We start from the raw sequence: 20,812 nt of genomic DNA on the forward strand, positions 1-20,812 counted from the left end.
GAATGGTACTGTATGTAGGTAATTACAAGTGTATGGCTGTTCATTCGTTCCCCTCGCCCGGCAGCTCGCTTGGAAACCACCCATATCGAGAAAAATCAACATACATCTCGCCCATGCTGTCTGTAGTAACCTCTATACCTTCTTGGGCGAGAGCTTCGGCCTGACGCTCCGCACTGCCGGGTCCACTGCTATAGTTGTTAGCCGTGAATACGTATAGAAGTTCCTTTCAAGTCTGGATCATATCGTCTAGTTTGAACAGTTTGACATGATATCAGAGTTTGGAATAGGTAGTTTAGAAACGCACCGATGTGAAATCATCCCTTTCGAATTAATCACTCGCTGCCACGGCACGGTGTTCGAATTGAAATGCGAACCAGACTCCGGCGACGGAAGTACCTTGAGACAGACCCCGACCTGGCGGGGACGCTGAGCTATTACAAAAAGGAAATGGTTAGTATAGCTACAACAACCATACAATTGCATCCATACGTTCACCGAGGAGGCGTGCGATATGACCGTAGGAAGTGACTTTGCCCCGGGGGACTTCTTGGATGGCCTCGTAGACTGCGTTGGCCCACCACTCTGCTTCTTCGGAGCGTGGCATTGTGCAGATCTCCGAATAATTTCAGCAACAAAATTCGAAGTCTCCCTTTACATTGCCGAGTCCATAATCAAATAACATTCACACCTTAACACAAAGCGCTAGGCGGCATACAGTTCGGGAAAACATTCCTCCGGATCATTAAATCACTGAGCTCAACCTGCACCTCTACATTTCACATTTCTCACATACAACATACCCAAATCATGCCTGGCTCACTCGCAGACTACCTGGCAAAGAACTATCTGACTGCAGACCCAGCCACCGAGCGGCCAAAGAAGAAGCGCAAGAAGACCAAAGCCATCGATACTGCAGGCTCCGGCCTCATCATTGCCGACGATGATCCGCCAGACATTCGCTCAGTAGGAAATACGGGCGAAGACGACGAGGAAAGACCTTATTTCGACACATCCGCGAAAACTACAGAGTTCCGCCGCGCAAAGAAGTCAAGCTGGAAGACGATCGGTGGACCCGCGCCCGGGCAAGGCGGAAGTGAGCAAGAAGCCGCCGACGCAATTCTAGCCGATGCAGCAGCCGAACGCGCCGCCCAGCAAGACCCAGACGACGAAGATGCGCTTATGATAGAGAATGAAGACGATGGCGCGGGTCGCATGGAGTCCGGAGCACGAGGGGGCCTCCAAACGGCCGCCCAAACCGCAGCGATGGTGAAAGCCCAAGAAAAGCGGCGCAAAGCTGAAGAAGCACAGTACCGCGATCCCTCAGCAGTGAATCAAAAGACCCAAGAAACAATCTACCGAGACGCATCCGGCCGAATCATCAACGTGGCCATGAAACGCGCCGAAGCCAGGCGCGCAGAGGAAGAAAAGCGCGAGAAAGAAGAACGGGCGCGCGAGGCGTTGATGGGAGATGTGCAGCGACAGCAGCGCGAGGAGCGGCGACGGGATCTACAAGATATCAAGGCCATGCCGCTTGCACGGACGATCGAAGACGAAGAAATGAACGAAGATATGAGGGCCCGCGATCGGTGGAATGATCCCGCCGCGGAGTTCCTCACAGCCCGGCGTGATGCAGGAGCAAGTATTACGGGGCGGCCGCTGTATCATGGTTCCTTCCAGCCCAATCGATACGGGATCCGGCCAGGGCATCGCTGGGATGGAGTGGATCGGGGCAATGGGTTTGAAAAAGACTGGTTTACATCGCGGAACAAGAAAAGCCGGTTTGAGGCTCTGGAATACCAGTGGCAGATGGATGAGTAGATGGCTTCTCATGTTGTCCGTCTTATGCCTTCCATCTTGTTTAATACCCATAGTGGGTGCTGGTCGCCCAATGCATCAAACGACCTTACTTGCTTCGATATTTGATTCGAGTCTGTCCATTCCTTTACTCAACCTGTAAACTATACCATAGAAGGAGTACAATAAAATCAAAAATATGAGTAAAAACAATGAAGTATACCTAGCGAGTCCCTCTCGGAGATAAAGAGTGTTAATGCCAAGGTTGCTACGGGAGTCTGGATGTTTACCCCAAACAAAAAACTTCCCGCCTTTTTAACCCTCACCATCATCCCGCTACATATCTATATTTCCGTCGACCTAAAGATGGAGAAACGAACGGGAGAGAGTCCAATGGACTTTGAATGGCAAACTCGAGCCCCCGGCGACGTGACCTCGCCCTTCTACCAGCTTGGAGCGCAGCATGAGAAGAAACGTCCGTATCCTAGTCTGAACGAGGACAACTGTAATCTCAAGCTCTCTGACACTCGCACAGGCACATACAGCGCATTCGAGTCCCCCCAGAAGCAAGCGCTACCTTCCCTCCGCGAACCAAATTCTCAACCCTTCCTCTTTTCACAGCCCCGACAACAACCCGCACCACTATCGCCAAAGGCTAAATTTGGCCAACCTGCTTTCCAGACGCCACGGAAATTCGATGTGGATTTCTCCTCAGGCGCCGAGAATATGTCGTCACCGGAATATGCAGACAATGAGGATACACCAGAGCAGCAGTACAAGTCAGGGAAGGGAACTTCGTCACTATTCAACTTTCATGGCCGGAATCCGCAGAGCCCAGGGCGAGGTGAAATTCCTCGGCTGACCCACCACTCCAACGCAGCCTTGCACCGGATACAAAAGAAACGACGGAGAGACAAGGAACTCGGCCGACAAATACGAGTCGACAGCGATGACGATAGCGACCAAGACCGGCCCAGCAGCAGGGAGCAGAAGTCGATGAAAGCCACGAAGCAAGGGAAGGGACAGAAGTCCGACCAGGGTCGCTCGCGAGTGTCATCCTGGTCTGAGTTCTTCAGTATGCTGGAGGCACACCCGAATGTCCCCGCCATCCTGTCATGGTGGGCCCAACTCGTGGTCAACCTGTCGCTGTTCTCTCTGGCCGTCTATGTCGTCTTCGGATTTGTGTCAGCCATCCGCGGCGAGTTCGAGCAGGCTGCGCAAGAAATGTCCGATACTATCTTGGCCGACATGGCGGTTTGTACGAAAAGCTACATCGACAACGACTGCGGGCGATCGACTCGCGCGCCAGCCCTGGAAACTATATGCGAGAACTGGGAACGGTGCATGAATCGTGACCCGGCGAAGGTTGGCCGCGCCAAGGTCTCTGCGCATACAATGGCTATTATCATCAACAGTTTCATTGATCCCATCAGCTGGAAGGCGATTGTGAGTTTCCCTGCGCCCTCGATTGTGGATATCTATTCACTTTATATACTAGCTTTTCTTCCTTGCAACCATATCCACCGTCACCGTTGTTAGCAACTGGTCATTCCGCTCATTCAGACACCGTCTCCAGCAACAGCACTACGCGCAACACCCACCCCCACCCCAATCCATGCACCCCCAGCTGCAGCATAACCCCTCCTTCGGGTACTACGGGCAGCAAGACCCTCGGCAAACCCAAGGCGTCGCTTATGATGAGAAACAAGACCAGCCCCTGATGCTCGAGAATACACGGGCGATGGACTTTGTCACGGAGCGCTCTCGTGAGCGCGAGCAGCACCTCCGGACACCGAGCCCAACCAAGCGCAGGTTTGCCTAAACCACTTTTTTTTCATTTTGAGGCCTAGGTCTGGCCGGCGTACTTGTTTTACAGCGGATGGATTGGCAGCATAACCAGCGGGGATGGGATCATATTCGGGATTGGGGTTTTGAATTGGTCCAATTCTGGTGTTTTATTTCATACCATCGTCATGGTGTTTTCTTTTCTTGTATTTGTTTCTAGTTGGTTTAATCCTGGGGGGGGCTACATTGGCTTCTCTGCTGTCTCTACCTTTGGTGCGTACTAGGTACTGGTTTTTACCTAGGCCGGTATAGATCTCATATTCCTATGGCATTTTCTTTTCTTCCTCTCTTTTTCCATCTGTTCTAAGAGTGTGAGATATCAATAATGAAGTATTATTCCATACATCGAAACGCCCGCGGGCATGTGAATTTGATCGTGTTCGCCGCTGCCGGGTCGGCGAAGATCCGCCGGTGGCCGAGCATTCTGGCGGCCGAGATGCTCGGCCATCGTTCTTTGCCACAGAGTCAACAAGTACGATTCCAGTGGACTTCTTCGGATAATCCCAAGAGGAATGTTCGCTTGCTGATCCTATCAATCAGTTCGGCCTAATCCCGAAAGCGACCCGATTCCGATTTTCATACAGCCTTCGGCGAATTTCTCTCTAATTCAACTGCACGTTAGACAACATGCATCATGATAATGGCCGACCTCAGGAAAATTTTCCAGATACAAATTTGGTACTTTATCCAGTATGAAGTAGTTAAAAGGAGCTATATCCATACAATCGAAGCTTTCATATAGATAGTTCCAACAACAAACTTCCTTTTCTGTCTTGTACCTATTACCTCCTATTACCTATTACCTCCTATTACCTATTACCTATTGTGTAACATAAAATAATGCACCACGAATCAGCACTCGACCCAACCACCTGCCCAGAGGGAGGGCTCATTGGCAACCTTGTTGTAGCAGGCAGCTTCAGCGCTATCATGGGTGGACTCGGCCTAATGAACAGCATCGGCATCTATCAAGCCTGGATCTCAACACACCAACTCTCAGACATCAGCGAAGGGCAAATTGGCTGGATCTTCGGAATATACAACTTCCTTGTATTCTTCTGCGGGATCCAGATCGGGCCCATTTTCGATATCAAAGGGCCGCGGCTGCTCATGTGGATCGGGTCAAGTCTTCTCGTATTAACCTTCATCCTCATGGGCTTTTGCCAGGAGTACTGGCACTTCCTCATTGTGATTGGCATCCTGGGAGGAATGGGTACATCTTTCATATTCATTGTACCCGTCGCGAGCATTGGGCATTTCTTCATCAAACGCCGAGGTGCAGCAACAGGTCTTGCATTGGCCGGGGGTAGTATCGGCGGCGTGATCTTCCCTTTGGTATTGCTGTACCTCGCGCCACAGATTGGATTCGCCTGGGCTAGTCGGGTCGTCGGCCTGATCACGTTGATACTTTTGATCCCAGGCTGCCTTCTAGTTCGAGCGAACTTCCCTCCCAAAGTCCCGTCGCGTCCGTCGCTTAAGGTATTCCTTCCCGATCTCACCATTCTCAAAGACCCTGTCCTCGCTCTGACGACAATGGGGGTATTCTTCATTGAATGGGGCTTCTTTATTCCACTCGAGTACATTGCATCGTATTCAATTGCGAATGGGATCTCTCCCGATCTATCGTATTTGATGGTCGTCTTTTTGAACGCCGGTTCTTTCCCCGGTCGTTGGTTGCCGGGCATCATTGCTGACCGCATTGGCCGGTTTAACACATTGATCCTGACAAACATTCTTTGTTTGATTTCTGTCCTTGGTATTTGGATGCCCGCTCACGGAAATCTTGCTGCTACGGTGATATTCTCTATTGTATTCGGATTCGCTAGTGGGAGCAATATCAGCCTTGTGCCAGTCTGTGTGGGAGAGCTGTGTCCCGTCGAAAATTATGGGAGATATTACACCACTGTGTATACCATTGTTGCTTTTGGGTAGGTTCTTCTACCTTTGTATTGAGTCATTTCATCAGAACATGTGGCTGACATATCTTTAGGGCATTGACTGGCGTCCCGATTGCCGGAGAGATCATTAATGTCTGCAAGGGACAGTATTGGGGATTGATTGCATTTGCTGGATGCGCATATGCAGCTGGACTGAGCTGCTTTATTGCTGTAAAATTGCTACAAATCAAAAGAGGCAAATCGTTGGAAAAAGTTGAGGCGCCAGGTGCTTAGCTCTGACATGCCCATGACGAAATGCAGCAACAAAGAAGCAGCCCTGGGGTATATAGACGAAAAATAATATGTAGATAGAACAATAAAATTAATTCAACGTCAAATATGGAAAATTGTTCTGGCTTTTGTTGGCTCTTTCTGTAGAAGATACATGTAGGGCTAAATGACTGGGTTCGCCTCGACCTGTACAGAATCCGAAGAAGTTGTCAGCCAACTATTTTACGCATTGTCCAGATTATTAAACGCATATGGAATATTGGAGGTAAAGTGTCATTGAGGCCAATCTCTCCTGGATCTAGGCACATGGGTAATGGAGAGGAGAGGGATGCATTTTCTTTCATACTGACGCAATTTGCCATTCGCCATTTCTGCGGCTATGTATATAACTGTCAATTTCCTTTTTGGATTCTGCTTCTTTTATCGCAAAGGCTCAGTACTGTCGTCTGAATTTAGTCAATGACTCATTATTCGTTCTCTGTTGTTGAAGATATATAAAATTCCAGTTGGGTAACAGTATGGGTGCAATCACTGACGAAAAGCGAAACCTCATAATCGCCTCAAATCGCCTTCCATTGTCTGTGAAACAGGTTGATGGTGCCTATCAGTCATCTCTTTCGAGTGGTGGCCTCGTCACTTCCCTGTCTGGGTTAACCAAGTCTACAAAGTTCCAATGGTTTGGCTGGCCAGGAATCGAGGTTAAAGACCCAAAGGACCGAGAGGATGTGCAAAAGAGTTTGGAAGCACATAATGCCATTCCCATATTCCTGGATAGCTCCCTGGCCCATGAGCATTATAACGGGTTCTCAAGTAAGCTCCCGTGCCCTAACACCGCGATCCACGCTGACCGCCAGACCGTATCCTCTGGCCCGTTCTCCATTATCAGTCCGGTGTAGTTTTCGACGAGACTCCATGGCAAGCATATAGGCGGGTAAATGAGTTATTCGCAGATGCGATTGCTGAAACTGCCGATAGTGGATCGTTGATCTGGGTTCATGATTATCATCTCATGCTTTTGCCCGAGCTTCTTCGCGACCGACTCAAACAGCAAGGCAAATCTTGTGCCATTGGCTTCTCACTCCATACGCCCTTCCCTGCAGGAGACTTTTGGAGGAACCTCCCTGTGCGAAAGCATCTCATCGAGGGCATGCTGTCCAGTGATTTGATCGGGTTCCACACGGACGAGTATAAGCAAAACTTCATCGACACCTGTGCCAGTCTCCTGTGAGTATTAGCCCTAATTCCCTTTCCCCGCAAGCTTAAGAAGTATCAACCAACACCCACCCCAGTAACGCACGCACCGAAATTCCCAACCAAATCCAGTACAAAAACCGTCTGGTCTGCATAAACAAGTTCATTGTCGGCATTGACCCCGAAAAGTTCACTGATTCATTGCAAAAGCCTGACGTCCAAGAGCGTATTCGAAGCTTGAAAGAACGCTACAAAGGCGTCAAGGTAATTGTTGGCGTCGACCGACTGGACCACATCAAAGGCCTCACGCAGAAACTCAAGGGATTCGACGCTTTTCTCGATGATCACCCAGAGCTGCAAAACAAGGTTGTTCTCATCCAAGTCGCCGTTCCAAGCCGGGAAGATGTAAAGGAATATCAGGATCTCGAAACGGAACTGTGTACTATAGCCGGGAAGATCAACGGAAAACATGGTAAGTCCTCATCGCAAATATTGGGAGTATACTAACTTAGCCAGCCACCCCCGAGGGCACTCCGCTGCTGTATATGCATCGCTCCATTCCATTCAATGAATTGACTGCGTTGTACTCGGTAGCCGATGTTTGTCTTCTCACCTCCACCCGCGATGGAATGAATCTCGTGGCCTTCGAGTATGTGGCCTGCCAGGAAGAGCGTCATGGTGTCCTCGTACTCTCCGAATTTGCCGGCGCGGCTTCTTTCATGACGAATGGTAGTATCCCGTTCCATCCTGCAAACAAGACAGAGATGTCTGAGGCAATCTTCAATGCGCTGAATCTGGACCCTGCTGAACGAAAGGCGAAATACGAGTATCTCCGAGGCTTTGTCAATGCCAACACAAGGTTCGAAAGGCTTTCCTGGTTTATTATTGTCAGTTGCTGACCTTTTCAGTGCAAAATGGGGCGAGACCTTCATCGAAAAACTATCCCTGCGTTGTAGACGACCCGGGGAGTCATGTTGATCGTTGACGATTGTTGGTCGTGATGTATAGCGATATTCAATCCTTGCAGATCCTTCTTGTCTGTCAGTAGCAAGCCGCTTGCCGTTATCATAGGGAATGAATTGTCGTCTTGTATTGCCCACGGGTCCTTGACTTGGTTGAGTATTGAATTTCTTAGCTTGAATCCGTTTTTTTCTTTGCTTAGTCGTCGATGGCTGCTTGCTGAGTCGGCGGCGGTCATTTTTCCTAGTCCGTCCGTCAATATTTAGAGTCGTTCTGTTGTCATTGGAATGTCTATCTAGGTACTTTCTTTTGTTGAGATCGGAATTACATCGAACCAATTGCCGCAACTTCGGAGGCGGTGGCCCCAAAGCGGTTTGAGATACCTCTCGGTACCTGGGCCGCGAACCTCGATCCCGAAGTAAAATGTAACCAGCTTCATCTCGCGCACCACGTTGATTGCCGATGTGATAATTGGTACAAATCTAGATCATTACCCTAGCTATTACTTCACATAATTTCATTCTAATAGCCATGCTGTAGCGATCAGGATGAGACGTGTCACCTCATCGGCCTTAATTCATTCAAGCCTTGAGTACATCGTACCCCAGATTTAAATCTAGCCAATCAGCGTCCGACAGGGCACGGACCTCCGTTGCAAACCGCCAATCAGAGTTGAGTACGAGTATAACGTACTATACAATGTTGTCAGTCTTGGTTCCCCCTCTCCTCTTCTACATCCTCTTTTCATTTGCTCCAGAGCCCTCATACTTCTACATTTGTTCCTTGTATTCTTGCTTGGACTTGACCTCGCTTACCCCAATACACGTTTATAATTTCTCGTTTACCACATTGCAGGCTTGGTTTGGTCGTGTACCTTGGTGAGTCTTGAGATCGTTTGTATTGATCAAAGGCCTTTGTGAGTCGATTGCCTCGCTGCCTAGGCGACTTGGTCCGTTTACTTTGCTTAGTCGTTGACGCACATTTACTGACTCGACGCGCGTTTTCCACAGATTTCTTTTCTTCTTTTTCTTTGCACTGGCAATCGTATTTACTTTACCTCCTGCTTGGTGAGTTGTATCCTTTCTCCTTTCCTATCCCCTTCATTGCTGAATCTTTTTGTTGTGCCGGCTGGTGTGTGCTTCCATCGGCGTCATGACCACTCTCTCTTGTTTAAATGATGATGATGATATATCATTATTGCCTTTTCCTTCAGGTGTTATGGAAGGGCCTCCTTTACTGATGTCTCGTTTGACTAGTGCCGTCGCCTTTACTTGCTTTGGTTCTGCCCCGTATACCATATCCAAGGTAAAGTGTATGTCCCCTCCCCCCTGCACTACCCTCCTTGCCATGACTATGGCTTGGTCATGGGTCTCATGTTATTTTGGTGCTGCAATGATGATGTTCAAACATCTTCCTTTTTCTGAAGCGTGATGAAAACAATATATCTGAGCCACCATTTGAGACCCATTGCCTTCTTTGCAAAATCATGATTGATATCTATGAATACCAGCTCGATATACTCTTTGCTCATTTGTGAAGTCTCACCTGCTAATGCACTCGTCTCTCTCTAGTCTCATCCTGCAATTATGGGCTGTCCATATGGCAGTGGTGGCGTTCAATACCTGTTCTCGTGCCTTGGTTCAGCCCTATCTGGCACTTTCGAGGTAAAGTGCATGTTTTACCCCGATATATTATTTCCACGACTACTTTGTGGGTTCATGGATTTCGTGTTCTTTCGGTGTTGCAATGATGATTCTGAATCTCAGTTCCTTGGTCAGACCCCTGACGAAAACACAAATATATCTGAGCCACCGTTTGAGATCAATTCCCTTGTTTACAAAATTATCATTGGCATATCCGAGATTCATCTGCTAACCAAATCGTCCATTTCTAGTCTCCCTTGCCCTTTGGACTGCCAATGTGGCAGTGATGACATCCAATGCCTGCTGTCGTGACCTGGCTCAGCCCTATCTGGTATTTTGTGGTAAAGTGCATGTTTTACCCTGCCTTATTATTGCCATCATTACTCCTTATGCTTCTGGGTCCCATTTACCTTCGGTTGTGCAATGATGATTCTGAATCTCAGTTCCTTGGTCAGACCCCTGAAGAAAACACAACTATATCTGAGCCACCGTTTGAAACCCATTGCATTTGCAAAATCATCATTGGCATCTATGATGCCTACTTGATATACCCTTTGGTCGTTTGTGAAGTCTCACCTGCTAATAACTCGTCTCTCTCTAGTCTCCTTCTGCAATCATAGGCTGTCAATATGACGCTTATGACGGCCATTACCCGTTCTCGCTCCGATGTTCCTGATTTACCGTTTGAACCCGTTCGCTTCCTTGACAGAGCCGCCGCTGTCATTTCCCTCCTCGGTATACTTGCTTATGGGGTTGTGAGTCTATTTCTCCATTCTGCTGCTCTCAGTTCGGCGATGATGAATGGGCTATCTATACCTGCACCCCGGCTCGGCTCTGTGTAGTATCTGTTCTTTTCAGTCCAAAAAAAAAAGAAGTGAGAGAGCCGGTTGAAGAAAAGAAACCCCTATGTCTGAGCCTACATTTGATTGTGATTTTTTTATTTGAACCTCCATTTCAATCGCTGGATTACGTCTCGCTAATACCATTGCATCTTCCTAGCTCACCTCCCCAGCCCTCCCTCCCTCGCAATTCCCCATTGAGCCTTCGGCCTGGCAATAGTACAAAGTGTTATATCTGAGCCTTGCCTTGTCAAGCACGCGCCCTTTGTGGCGACAAAAAAAAAGGCAAGCTTCATGTCCGAGCTTACACTCGATCCCTTTGCTTTGGTGATATTTGATTGAAAACTCTCTTTTTGGAACTCCTATATCTTTCTGGGTTATATTTTACTAATGCCATGTTTCCTTTCTAGCTCACTCACCCTCCCATTTCCCTCTCAGGCTTCTGATTTGCCAATAATGGAAACGGTTATACCTGAACCTCGAGTATCAGCACTTTGTGGTTGGCAAAAGAGAGCCCAGAAGAACGGAAACCACATATCTCAGCCCATGCTCAAGGCCACTACATGATCTATTCATATTTGAGTCTCCCATGTCCAGTACGTGGATCTCACTTTACCAATTCCACGAGCCCTTCGGTGCTCCATTTGCATTTTGACCAAGTGAGTTCTCATTTCGCCAACTCCATTCCAATCCTTTTGTTGCCCATTGATAATTTGCTTGATGCCATGATGAATGAAAAAGAGCTCTACTGAACATCCTTGATGAGCACATAGTTTTAATTCTGATGCACCATCCAAAGTTTCTGCCTTTGTGAATTATCCTCACCATGGATTTATTCTTGATACTGACTACCTTCGCTAATTCCCCGAGTTTAGTCTTCTGACGTTGTCACCGTTCCCCTGGTGGTGATTTGCTTGATGCCAATGATGGAAAGAGAGCTAACTGAAAATCTTTGATGACCAAGCTACACTTGTCTGAGGCACATTTTAAGCACTTTAACTTTGCCTATGCCACTTGATGATCTACCTAGTGCTCCCTCCGCTAACCCTTTTCTTATAGTTGACTTGTTTTCATGTTGTGAATTGCGAACCTTGCCGGTACCTGTGAGTCCCAAACAAGAATTTGTCTGGTGCCAATGATGAATAAAGAGAGCTGCTGAAAATATCTGATGACCAAGATAACTACACTCTGAGGCACACTTTGAGCACTTTGTCTTGTCTATATTACCTACTATTGTCGCTACCATGCTTACTGCTCCCATTGCTGACTATTTCGTTAGATTTGACTTGTTTTATGTTACGAACCTTACCGGCATATGTAAGTTCCCAATGAGTATTCGAACGAGTATCCCAACGAGCCTTTGCGCGGTGCCAATGATGGAAAAAGAGAGCTAACTGAACATGAACATACCATACTTGATGACCAAGCTACACTTGTCTGAGGCACATCGAGCGCTTTACCTTTGTTCATGTCACTTGCTATTGTTACTGCTCTGCTTACTGCTCTCTTGGCCGACTATTTTCTTATAGCTGACTTGCTTTTATATTGTGAACCTTATCGGCATATGTAAGTTCCCAGCGAGCATCCTAACGAGGAATTGTGCAGTACCAATGATGAATAAAGAGAGCTACTGAACATACTTGATGACCAAGCTACACTTGTCTAAGGCACATTTCGAGCACTTTGCTTTTTTGCTATTGTCACTACTCTGCTTACTGCTCCCTTCGCTGACTATTTTCTCAGACGAACCTTGCTGGCATATCAGGCGCAACGACGATTTGCGCAGTGCCAATGATTAAAAGGAAGCTGCTGAACATATTTGATGATCACACACATACACCACGTATCCGGGGGACCTTTCAAGCACTTCTATCTATTGGACTTGCAGTTCACTCTAGTCGATATTTTTTTAAGCTGAGTATTTGGTATGTTATCGACCTTTCCCGCGTACCTGACACATCTAAAGACATTTTACCTGGTGGCGATGGTGAGAAAAGTCTTGGGTCTGAACTTCATGAAAGACAAGCATCGGTGTTCTAAGCCACCACCATTTGCGAATTGTGTCGTTGCATGTTCTTTTTCTTTCCTATACCCCTACCCTTTCCTATACCCCTACGATCACTGTTCTTGATGCTCCCATCGCTAATTTCTAGAAATGAGTTCCTAGATTGTTATTATGTCTCCTACCCTTGTTTAAGGGCAACTTACTTGGTGGCAATGATGAGATGTTCGTTCTGATGAGATACTTCGCTGGTCGAACTTCATTGATAAAAACCAGATGCCCTGAGCCACTCATTGTGGGATTGCTTATTCTTTTCCTTTCTTATACCTTTACCTCTTCTCTTCTTGATGCTCCTATCGATAATTTCCAGATAGATTTCCAGATAGGGATTTCCTAGATTGTGGATATATCTCATACTCTTGTTTGAGGGGAACTCACCTGGTGGCGATGATGAAAAAAGCCTTACATCTGAACTTCATTGAAGACAAACCTCGGTATTCTGAGCCACCACCATTTTCGAATTGTGCCATTGCATGTTCTTTTCCTTTCCTACACCCTTACGATCACTGCTCTCGATGCTCCTGTCGCTAAGTTCCAGGCTGGAATTTCCTAGATTGTGAGTATATCTCCTAATAATTTGTTTGAGGGCAACTTACCTAGTGGCGATGATGAAAAATGTCTTATATCTGAACTTCATTGAAGATAAGCGTGGGGCTTCTGAGCCACCGCTATTTGTTATTGCTTGTTCTTTACCTTTCTTATACCCCTACCTCTACTATTTTTGATGCTACTGTCGCTAATTACTAGACTGGAATCCCCTAGATTGTTAGTATATCTCCTACCCTTCTGTTCAAGGGTAACTTGCTTGGTGGTAATGATGAGATTTCCTGTCTGATGAGATACTTCGCTAGTTATTTTTCTACTCCTCCACATTGATTTGCTTGATGCCAATGATGAAAGAGCGAGATAAGCTGAACCCTTACTGATGGAACACATTAACGCCAGTCTGAGGCAACATTCAATCCTTCCCTTTCCCTACTGCTATTGCTTCAAACTTTGCGAGTTCCCTGCTAAATTCCTGTTTTATCTCTAGAGTTCCCATCTTCCCAGAAGGGCAGCCTGTGAGACGATGATAACCAGCCAAACTGTGTATCCCAAGCCAAATCTGGTTGTTCAGACATCATTCAACATTGTCTCACTGCTCTTGTGTCTAAATAATACGAAAATATGATCTATATCACAACATAAATGATACCATCTTGCCAAAGCTGCAGTACCTTTCCCCCGCCTAAATCGCCCCACACGATCGTCCATGACGCCGCTCCCGTCTCTTATCACGACATCGGTACATGAGGAGATTTCTGATTGGCTACAACCATGTCCAGGGGAGCTTTTCTGTGAAAAAAAAAAAAGAAAACAGTTTTGTTTCTCCGATTTGACTGGTTTGAGACCTGTCTTTGATTTGGTTGTATGCAATCTTTCTCGACATGGCGGACAAAGCAGATTTCAGCGTAACATACAGAGGACCTGCTCAGGATGGCGCTACGAAAAGCGTCCGATCGGAGGAGATAAACCGATCGGATGAAGAGATTGCGACAGATCCTATGTCTGCACCATTGAAGCGGCAGCTCAAATCTAGACATCTACAGATGATCGCTATTGGAGGTGAGTCTGCGCTCGCTTTGTTTCATGTACTTGGTATTGACCAAATATTCGCAGGCATCATCGGTCCTGGTCTGCTGGTGAGCTCCGGCAATGCGCTGCATGAGGGTGGACCCGCAGGAGCTTTGATCAGTTTCTCGCTGGTCGGCATTATCGTCTTCTTCGTCATGTAAGGAGTACATTTTCTGGTCTCAAGAATGATTCTAATAGCAACAGGCAATCGCTGGGTGAAATGGCCACGCTACTCCCTGTGACTGGATCGTTCACCGAGTACGCGGAGCGCTTTATTGATGACTCTCTGGCGTTTGCGCTAGGATGGGCGTATTGGTACTTGTGGGTGACTGTACGACATACATTCAGGATTCGAAGATTACGAAGAATATCATGCTAACACGACGCTCAAGGTTCTTGCAAATGAATACAACGCGATATCACTAGTCATTGGGTACTGGACAGACGCTGTTCCTCAATGGGGCTGGATCTTGATCTTCTGGGTGATGTTCCTTACCCTGTCAAATCTGGGAATTTTGGCCTACGGTGAGATGGAATTTTGGCTATCTCTGTAAGTTTCCATGTGCTGTGTGGGTTGAAGCATCAAGTTGACTAATAGACTGCAGTATCAAGGTGTTGGCGTTGATTGTCTTTTTCATTCTCGCAATTATCATCAGCGCAGGTGGCATTGGACCGCGCGCTACTGGGTTTAAATATTGGCATTCCCCCGGTGCATTTGCAGATTCAATCAATGGCGTTGCGAAAACATTTGTTGTTGCCGGAACATTGTATGCTGGGACTGAAATGTATGTTCCCCAGTGTCGAAGGTGTGGGAGATGGCGAATGCTGACAGTCGAATTAGGGTTGGCATCACCGCCGGAGAATCGGCGAATCCTCAAAAGGCAGTACCCAAGGCTATCAAGCAGGTCTTTTGGCGTATCCTCATTTTCTACGTCGGTAAGTTCACATTGAATATCAGACCAAGGCATTACTAAACTATATTCAGGTACTATCTTCTTCATTGGAATGCTCATCCCATGGAATGACAAGAGATTGCTGGGAACAACGTCAAAGACAGCCAGCTCTCCGTTGACAATCTCGCTGGAGGATGCTGGGATTCTCCCAGCTGCCCACCTAATTAATGCTCTCATTGTGATCAGTGTCATATCCGCCGGAAACAGCTCGCTTTATGTGGCATCGAGAACGCTGCTTTTCATGTCCCGCAACGGAAAAGCCCCAAAATTCATTGGCCGGACCAATCGTCTCGGAGTCCCATGGGTGGGCTTGGTATTCACCAACGTTTTCGCATGCATTGTGTTCTTAGAGCAGTCCTCTAGTGCTGGAAGGGTTTACTCGGCATTGATCACCCTTTCAGGGGGTATGTTTCCCTTCCCGAACCGTTCCTAGAAACACCATTGTTCCATGCTAACGAAGTACAGTTGCTACCTTTATTGTTTGGTCGGTAATCGGAGTTGCGCATATTCGATTCCGGAAAGCCCTGGTCGCGCAAGGCCAAGACCCATCAAGGCTCCCATTCCAAGCTCTCTTCTACCCATGGGGCACCTACTTCTCGCTGGCAGCAAATGTGTTCCTCATTTTCTTCCAGGGGTATACTTGCTTCCTCAATCCTTTTAGCTCGACTGACTTTGTGATCAACTATATCCTGCTCCCTGTGTTTGTGTTGTTTGTGATTGTGTACAAGTTCTGGAACAAAACACGTGTTGTCCGACTGGAGGATATGGACATCTGGACTGGGCGAAGGGAGCACATTGATTTGGATGAGCCCGAATCACCCAAGAAGGCCGCTACGTGGTGGTCTCGCATTTATTCCGTTGTTATAGGGTAGACCAGTTACCCTCCGTCTTATACTATACCCCATCCATACCATACACAATTTGAAGCTACCTTTCAGCTGCATGCAGCTCTGTGAAGTACCATGCAGACTAGCGTGTCACGCAATTGGATTTAATCTACCGTGCAAAGAGTAACCGCCGAATATGGCTTTGTGTGACTGACGACTGACAACCAAGAGACAAAACATGCGATATCGTCGGCACGCAGCGGACCAGATATCATAGTTTAAGAGATCAGCACGGAGACCGTCGGAGCGCGGGGGCGCATGAGGAAAACCAATATATGCAAAGGGTAATTGAGTGAAACCTCTTATCTCGACAAGCCAATGGATTGGGTTTTGTTCACAGTTAGATGAATGCAATACCCTCAGAAATCACCGTTTACTCGCTGGAATTTCAGCTGCCAAAAGCAAGGCGTCTAACCCCACATGACCCGCTGAGTAATGGACCATTAGATCAACATCGTGTCCGACGGTTGACGTCGTGATTGGCTTGACAGAGGGAGAGACACCGCTCATCCCAGGCGCATCCGTTTAAAACAAAAAGCCCCATCACAAATGGCCCCGCCTGTCGATCACTTTCTCGGCTAAGGCGGTTTTCCAGGGTTCCGGAGTTCTAGCACCACTCGATTCTTCACGCTGTCCCCAATTGACCAATCGGGACTATCTTGTACCTCGCTTTGACTTCTATACTTCGAAGTTGCCGGTCGGTGAATGTTCCTTATTCGGTATGGCGGTTATGAATTGATCATTTGGACTTGCAGCATACCATTGCCAATTAAGTACCAAGACGGTTGGATGCACAGAATGAATGTAACCTCGCATTGATAGCGAGTAGATTCTCTTCATAGTCCGGAAATACCTCCGGCAAGGTATATTTAAACAATCACCTTTCCCAGAAACATTTGGGTCTACAAGTCAAGAAATATCCATAACCAGCCAAGTACTCAAATCTCCCGGTCAACTATCTCGCCAAAATGCAGTACACCAAGGTAATATATTCTGTTATATGGAAAACATCAACTATTAGCCATTAACACAAACCTTAGATCCTGGCTGTGGCCACCCTCTTCATCTCCAGTGCCTTCGCTGCCCCGCTAGACGTCGAAGCTCGCGCATGTGCCGCGACTTGCGGTACAGTCTGCTACACCAGCAGTGCCATCAGCGCCGCCCGGAAAGCGGGATACAATCTCTACAGCACGAATGACGATGTCTCCAACTACCCCCACGAGTACCACAACTATGAAGGGTTCGACTTCCCCGTTTCAGGAACCTACTACGAATTCCCCATTCTCAAGAGTGGCAAAGTCTATACTGGTAGCTCCCCTGGTGCGGACCGTGTTATTTTCAATGACGACGACGAGCTCGCTGGTGTTATTACTCACACTGGTGCCAGTGGCAACAACTTTGTGGGATGTACCTAGATGATGAATTTGAATTGGATGTGATATATATATTTGAGAACATAGATTGTTTCGCGTGTTCAGAATACACATATAAGGATTTTGAATGTAGGAGATCGCCTTATCACGTAGACAGAGGACTCGAACTGTCAACATGCCGTAACGATCTCCGTTGCTTTTGGTATCTAGAGGCAAACAACAATCGACGCCCGCACATTTGCGAGAATGTAGGATCTTGTCGTCGTCGGGGTTTGATATATAGGAGTGATAGGGAAAATATGTAAATAAAGCAGAGGTCCTAGGGGTACGTGTTGTGATATCAAATTTGGGCAGCCACGTTTGTTTGTTGTCGGAACCCAGCGAGTGCACATTAGCTCCTCGCAAGACTCGACGAGAGTTGTAGAGTTGACTGAAATTTGATTCTTGATGGATAAACATGGGCTATACAGCTGCAGTGGAGAGATTTTATGGGAAAGGAAGAGAGAGAGAAGAGGGTAAAAAGTGTGAAGGATCTTGTGTCACTCAGCAGTGCGGGGTAGTCTCGGCGCTGTGTACCCTCGACATAGAAAGACAGCCATCCATGGATGGATATTATTATTACTTAGGTATGCGTGAAGAGTATTCCAAAGGAAATAGCTACTGGTTTGGATAGTTTCCATTTCTGTCACCATCTGTCACCATCTGTCACCACGACAACTGAAGTCTGTAGGATCAAATCTATAATAGTATTCTTGTAAAAACAATTTTAACAAAATCATGACGCCGTTGGGGATGGTGACAACGGATAGGTCACGCAAGAATTAGAACACAAGTGTGGAATAACTATATGTAGGGAGTAGCTAGATAGTACCCTACATATATGTAGTTCGGTACTTTGGAAAGGCGTACATAATCTTCGGCCTTGAAAATGGCCGAGGCCGATGATCACATAATATTTTAGAAACTCAACGTCGGACCAAAGACCGGACGAACTAACTCTGACAATAGGTTACAAATCTCATCATTTTTTTATCCACAATTGATAGTGCCAATTATAGAGAGAATGTGTGAATTAAACAGAACTCTTGGGATATATAAGATCAAACCCCGTCGCTGTAAATATGATCATTATCAACAAAGTCCAGCTTCAATTACAATCACAGTTGAATCGCAATGTCATCCACAATCAAGCCCATTCAGCTCTACGGCTCCTTGCTTGGCCCCAATCCCTTGAAGGTGGCAATCGTCCTCACACTGCTGGAACTACCATATGAAGTCATCCAAGTCCCCTTCTCGAAAGTCAAAGAACCCGAGTACGAAGCAATCAATCCAAATGGACGCCTACCTTCGATCCACGACCCAAACACCAACCTGACCATTTGGGAGAGCGGTGCTATTATCGAGTATCTCATCGAGCGCTACGACACCAATGAACCCCGTAAACTCAGCTTCGCACCACGCAGCGCAGAAGCCGAGCTTGCACGCTCGTTCCTCCACCTCCAGGCCACTGGCCAAGGGCCGTACTACGGACAAGCGTATTGGTTCAAGAAGCTCCACTCCGAGAGGATCCCTAGTGCCGTGGAGCGCTATGTCAACGAAGCCAAACGCGTGACGGGCGTGCTTGACAAGTGGTTGGGCAAGCAGAAGGAGGCCAACGATAAGAATCTTGGGGATGGTCCCTGGTTGGTCGGCAACAAGTTGTCGTACGCCGATGTGGCATTCATTCCTTGGCAGCAGACGGCACACACAGTATATGCCGATGAAGGGTTCAACGTTGATGAGTTCCCCAATGAGAAGGAGTGGTTTGAGCGCATGACCTCGAAGAAGCCCGTCAAGGATATTCTGGATTCCGTGGCTGAACAGAGGGCCAATTTGGCGTCACACTGATGGATTGGGACTCCTGTGGACATCTAATTTGAGTATAAGCTATAGCTATCGATATCGCGACAGGGCAATGCAAAACAAAGCAAATACAATGTTTTCAGTTAATACAGCAATATTCCAATTTCCAGTATCCTTGATTTGTATTTCTTCTTCTTGAATCAGGCTCGGAGTAACATGGGACTAGCACCCATGGATATGCGCACAAACAGAAAAAAGCATAATCCCAAACTCATCAGCAGATTGCAACCACCGCTCAATCTTCTCTCGCCGGGCATCTGTTCCAGTCTCAGCAGACTTCCACAGCTCCGATATCTCGAGCATCCCATCCTCCCAGCGAGACAAATGCCGATTGTATTCTCTTTCCCAAAGGGCGCGGTCTGAGGCTTCCCAGAGTATTTTGCTTTCCGGAGCCAAGGTCCCTCTCAGTTCTTCGGCAACAAAGTTCGGCAGTCCAAGTTCAGAATTGTAAACATTGGTAAAGAGATACATGGTAAAGAGGGTGCGACGCTTGGCAGAAGCAACTATCCATGACTCCCAGCTCGGGCGGGTCTGGGATTCCTCTGCTCTGCATGTGAGACCTGCTTTGGCGGACCGGAAAGCAATTTCTTGCATTTGCAGCTGCACATACTGATCGAACTGATTGGGTTCTCTGACGGTGTCTGTTCGATGAAAGAAATGGATCGTCATGAAGTATATGAGATACGCTTGGAACGAGCACAGGTTGTCAAAGTCGCTTTGAGAGGCATCCTGTGTCATATTAGGCTTATATCGAACGAATAATAAGGTGCCAACATACCTGGTTTTCAATATTTTTCATCTCGTCTCCTATCGTCCTCAGAAGCAAGGGTTCACACCCAGGAATCCGAGTCAACCATGTCCGAACCAGGGTGAAACAGTAAGCCAGAACAGGTGGACAAGTCGCTGTCTGTTGCATAAAATGAATAAAAGGCGGTGGACTTGAGTGGAGTAGATTCCTGATATACGATTTCAACACACAGGTGAGATACTGTATGGTGTGAGCATTCAACTGCTTGGGCTCCTGGCCAGTCGAGCTTGAGACGTAGGGGCGTAGCCAGCGATCACGAATTTCCTCTGCATCAATCATGGGCAATAGGTCAATTTCTTGAAAGTCTAGGACATCTAGGTGAACTAGTCCACTATCTGCGATAGTAGAGTGACCCGGGGTATGAGATTCATTTCCGGTGTTTTGAGCCAGAACTTGGGCCAGTGTGGAATCCGGCGATATTGCATTAGAAACTGTGCTGAGAGGGCTGGCATCCACAGTAGCATATTGATTCTCTGTATTAGTGCCACTTTGTGATCTGACGTGTGCTGGATATTCACAGCTCGTGCCTCGATCTTTGCATCGCTTGCATTTCGGCTTTTCGAGATCACATGCAGCTTTGCTTTCTACACATTTTCGGCATGCCTTTCTGCGCGAATTGCGGGGGATTCGAGATGAAGCAGGAGTTGACGGTGCGGATCTATCCATTTTGGAGATGGATGGAATTTGGGGAGACTTCGGAATTCCGTAAATATTTTCGGAGTTCCGTTGCCAAGCCATGAAGTCATCCCACCTAGACACCTTAGAGGTAGGTA

The 20,812-nt window shown here is 47.3% G+C and overlaps 11 protein-coding genes across 11 annotated transcripts; 9 read left to right on the forward strand and 2 right to left on the reverse strand.

Moving 5' to 3' along the window:
• Nucleotides 1–40: 40 nt before the first annotated feature.
• Nucleotides 41–604, reverse strand: N7455_001935 (MGMT family protein; the record flags this gene model as incomplete). The annotated part of the gene is made up of 3 exons (XM_065604189.1): nucleotides 41–185; nucleotides 305–431; nucleotides 490–604. 3 exons carry the CDS (start codon nucleotides 602–604, stop codon nucleotides 41–43), a joined length of 387 nt encoding a protein of 128 aa, XP_065462680.1.
• Nucleotides 605–807: 203 nt separating this feature from the next.
• cwc26 (putative cell cycle control protein (Cwf26)) lies at nucleotides 808–1,818 on the forward strand (the record flags this gene model as incomplete). The annotated part of the gene is made up of 1 exon (XM_040952030.2): nucleotides 808–1,818. The coding sequence occupies one exon, from the start codon at nucleotides 808–810 to the stop codon at nucleotides 1,816–1,818; it is 1,011 nt and encodes a 336-aa protein (XP_040817906.2).
• Nucleotides 1,819–2,160: 342 nt separating this feature from the next.
• N7455_001937 (putative nuclear envelope protein Brr6) lies at nucleotides 2,161–3,616 on the forward strand (the record flags this gene model as incomplete). The annotated part of the gene is made up of 3 exons (XM_065604190.1): nucleotides 2,161–2,269; nucleotides 2,330–3,240; nucleotides 3,293–3,616. 3 exons carry the CDS (start codon nucleotides 2,161–2,163, stop codon nucleotides 3,614–3,616), a joined length of 1,344 nt encoding a protein of 447 aa, XP_065462681.1.
• Nucleotides 3,617–3,964: 348 nt separating this feature from the next.
• N7455_001938 (uncharacterized protein) lies at nucleotides 3,965–4,189 on the forward strand (the record flags this gene model as incomplete). The annotated part of the gene is made up of 1 exon (XM_065604191.1): nucleotides 3,965–4,189. The coding sequence occupies one exon, from the start codon at nucleotides 3,965–3,967 to the stop codon at nucleotides 4,187–4,189; it is 225 nt and encodes a 74-aa protein (XP_065462682.1).
• Nucleotides 4,190–4,479: 290 nt separating this feature from the next.
• Nucleotides 4,480–5,810, forward strand: N7455_001939 (uncharacterized protein; the record flags this gene model as incomplete). The annotated part of the gene is made up of 2 exons (XM_040951837.2): nucleotides 4,480–5,567; nucleotides 5,630–5,810. The coding sequence occupies 2 exons, from the start codon at nucleotides 4,480–4,482 to the stop codon at nucleotides 5,808–5,810; spliced, it is 1,269 nt and encodes a 422-aa protein (XP_040818042.2).
• A 515-nt stretch (nucleotides 5,811–6,325) lies between these two features.
• On the forward strand, nucleotides 6,326–7,976 carry N7455_001940 (trehalose-6-phosphate synthase; the record flags this gene model as incomplete). Its single annotated transcript, XM_040951043.2, has 5 exons — nucleotides 6,326–6,617; nucleotides 6,662–7,031; nucleotides 7,097–7,470; nucleotides 7,515–7,857; nucleotides 7,907–7,976. The coding sequence occupies 5 exons, from the start codon at nucleotides 6,326–6,328 to the stop codon at nucleotides 7,974–7,976; spliced, it is 1,449 nt and encodes a 482-aa protein (XP_040818112.2).
• A 2,254-nt stretch (nucleotides 7,977–10,230) lies between these two features.
• N7455_001941 (uncharacterized protein) lies at nucleotides 10,231–10,443 on the forward strand (the record flags this gene model as incomplete). The annotated part of the gene is made up of 1 exon (XM_065604192.1): nucleotides 10,231–10,443. The coding sequence occupies one exon, from the start codon at nucleotides 10,231–10,233 to the stop codon at nucleotides 10,441–10,443; it is 213 nt and encodes a 70-aa protein (XP_065462683.1).
• A 3,486-nt stretch (nucleotides 10,444–13,929) lies between these two features.
• On the forward strand, nucleotides 13,930–15,941 carry N7455_001942 (amino acid permease; the record flags this gene model as incomplete). The annotated part of the gene is made up of 8 exons (XM_040951684.2): nucleotides 13,930–14,107; nucleotides 14,162–14,273; nucleotides 14,321–14,447; nucleotides 14,509–14,666; nucleotides 14,722–14,901; nucleotides 14,958–15,052; nucleotides 15,102–15,473; nucleotides 15,535–15,941. 8 exons carry the CDS (start codon nucleotides 13,930–13,932, stop codon nucleotides 15,939–15,941), a joined length of 1,629 nt encoding a protein of 542 aa, XP_040818108.2.
• Nucleotides 15,942–16,924: 983 nt separating this feature from the next.
• N7455_001943 (extracellular guanyl-specific ribonuclease RntA) lies at nucleotides 16,925–17,371 on the forward strand (the record flags this gene model as incomplete). Its single annotated transcript, XM_040950918.2, has 2 exons — nucleotides 16,925–16,939; nucleotides 16,997–17,371. 2 exons carry the CDS (start codon nucleotides 16,925–16,927, stop codon nucleotides 17,369–17,371), a joined length of 390 nt encoding a protein of 129 aa, XP_040817846.2.
• Nucleotides 17,372–18,502: 1,131 nt separating this feature from the next.
• Nucleotides 18,503–19,216, forward strand: tpcF (glutathione S-transferase tpcF; the record flags this gene model as incomplete). The annotated part of the gene is made up of 1 exon (XM_040951557.2): nucleotides 18,503–19,216. The coding sequence occupies one exon, from the start codon at nucleotides 18,503–18,505 to the stop codon at nucleotides 19,214–19,216; it is 714 nt and encodes a 237-aa protein (XP_040818229.2).
• A 177-nt stretch (nucleotides 19,217–19,393) lies between these two features.
• On the reverse strand, nucleotides 19,394–20,705 carry N7455_001945 (Zn(II)2Cys6 transcription factor domain-containing protein; the record flags this gene model as incomplete). Its single annotated transcript, XM_040951827.2, has 2 exons — nucleotides 19,394–19,960; nucleotides 20,010–20,705. The coding sequence occupies 2 exons, from the start codon at nucleotides 20,703–20,705 to the stop codon at nucleotides 19,394–19,396; spliced, it is 1,263 nt and encodes a 420-aa protein (XP_040817821.2).
• Between the last annotated feature and the right edge of the window lie 107 nt (nucleotides 20,706–20,812).

The sequence above is a fragment of the Penicillium solitum genome (assembly GCF_028829755.1).
Source record: "Penicillium solitum strain IBT 25940 chromosome Unknown utg000001l_segment0_segment0, whole genome shotgun sequence".
NCBI classification, from domain to species: Eukaryota; Fungi; Ascomycota; class Eurotiomycetes; order Eurotiales; family Aspergillaceae; genus Penicillium; species Penicillium solitum.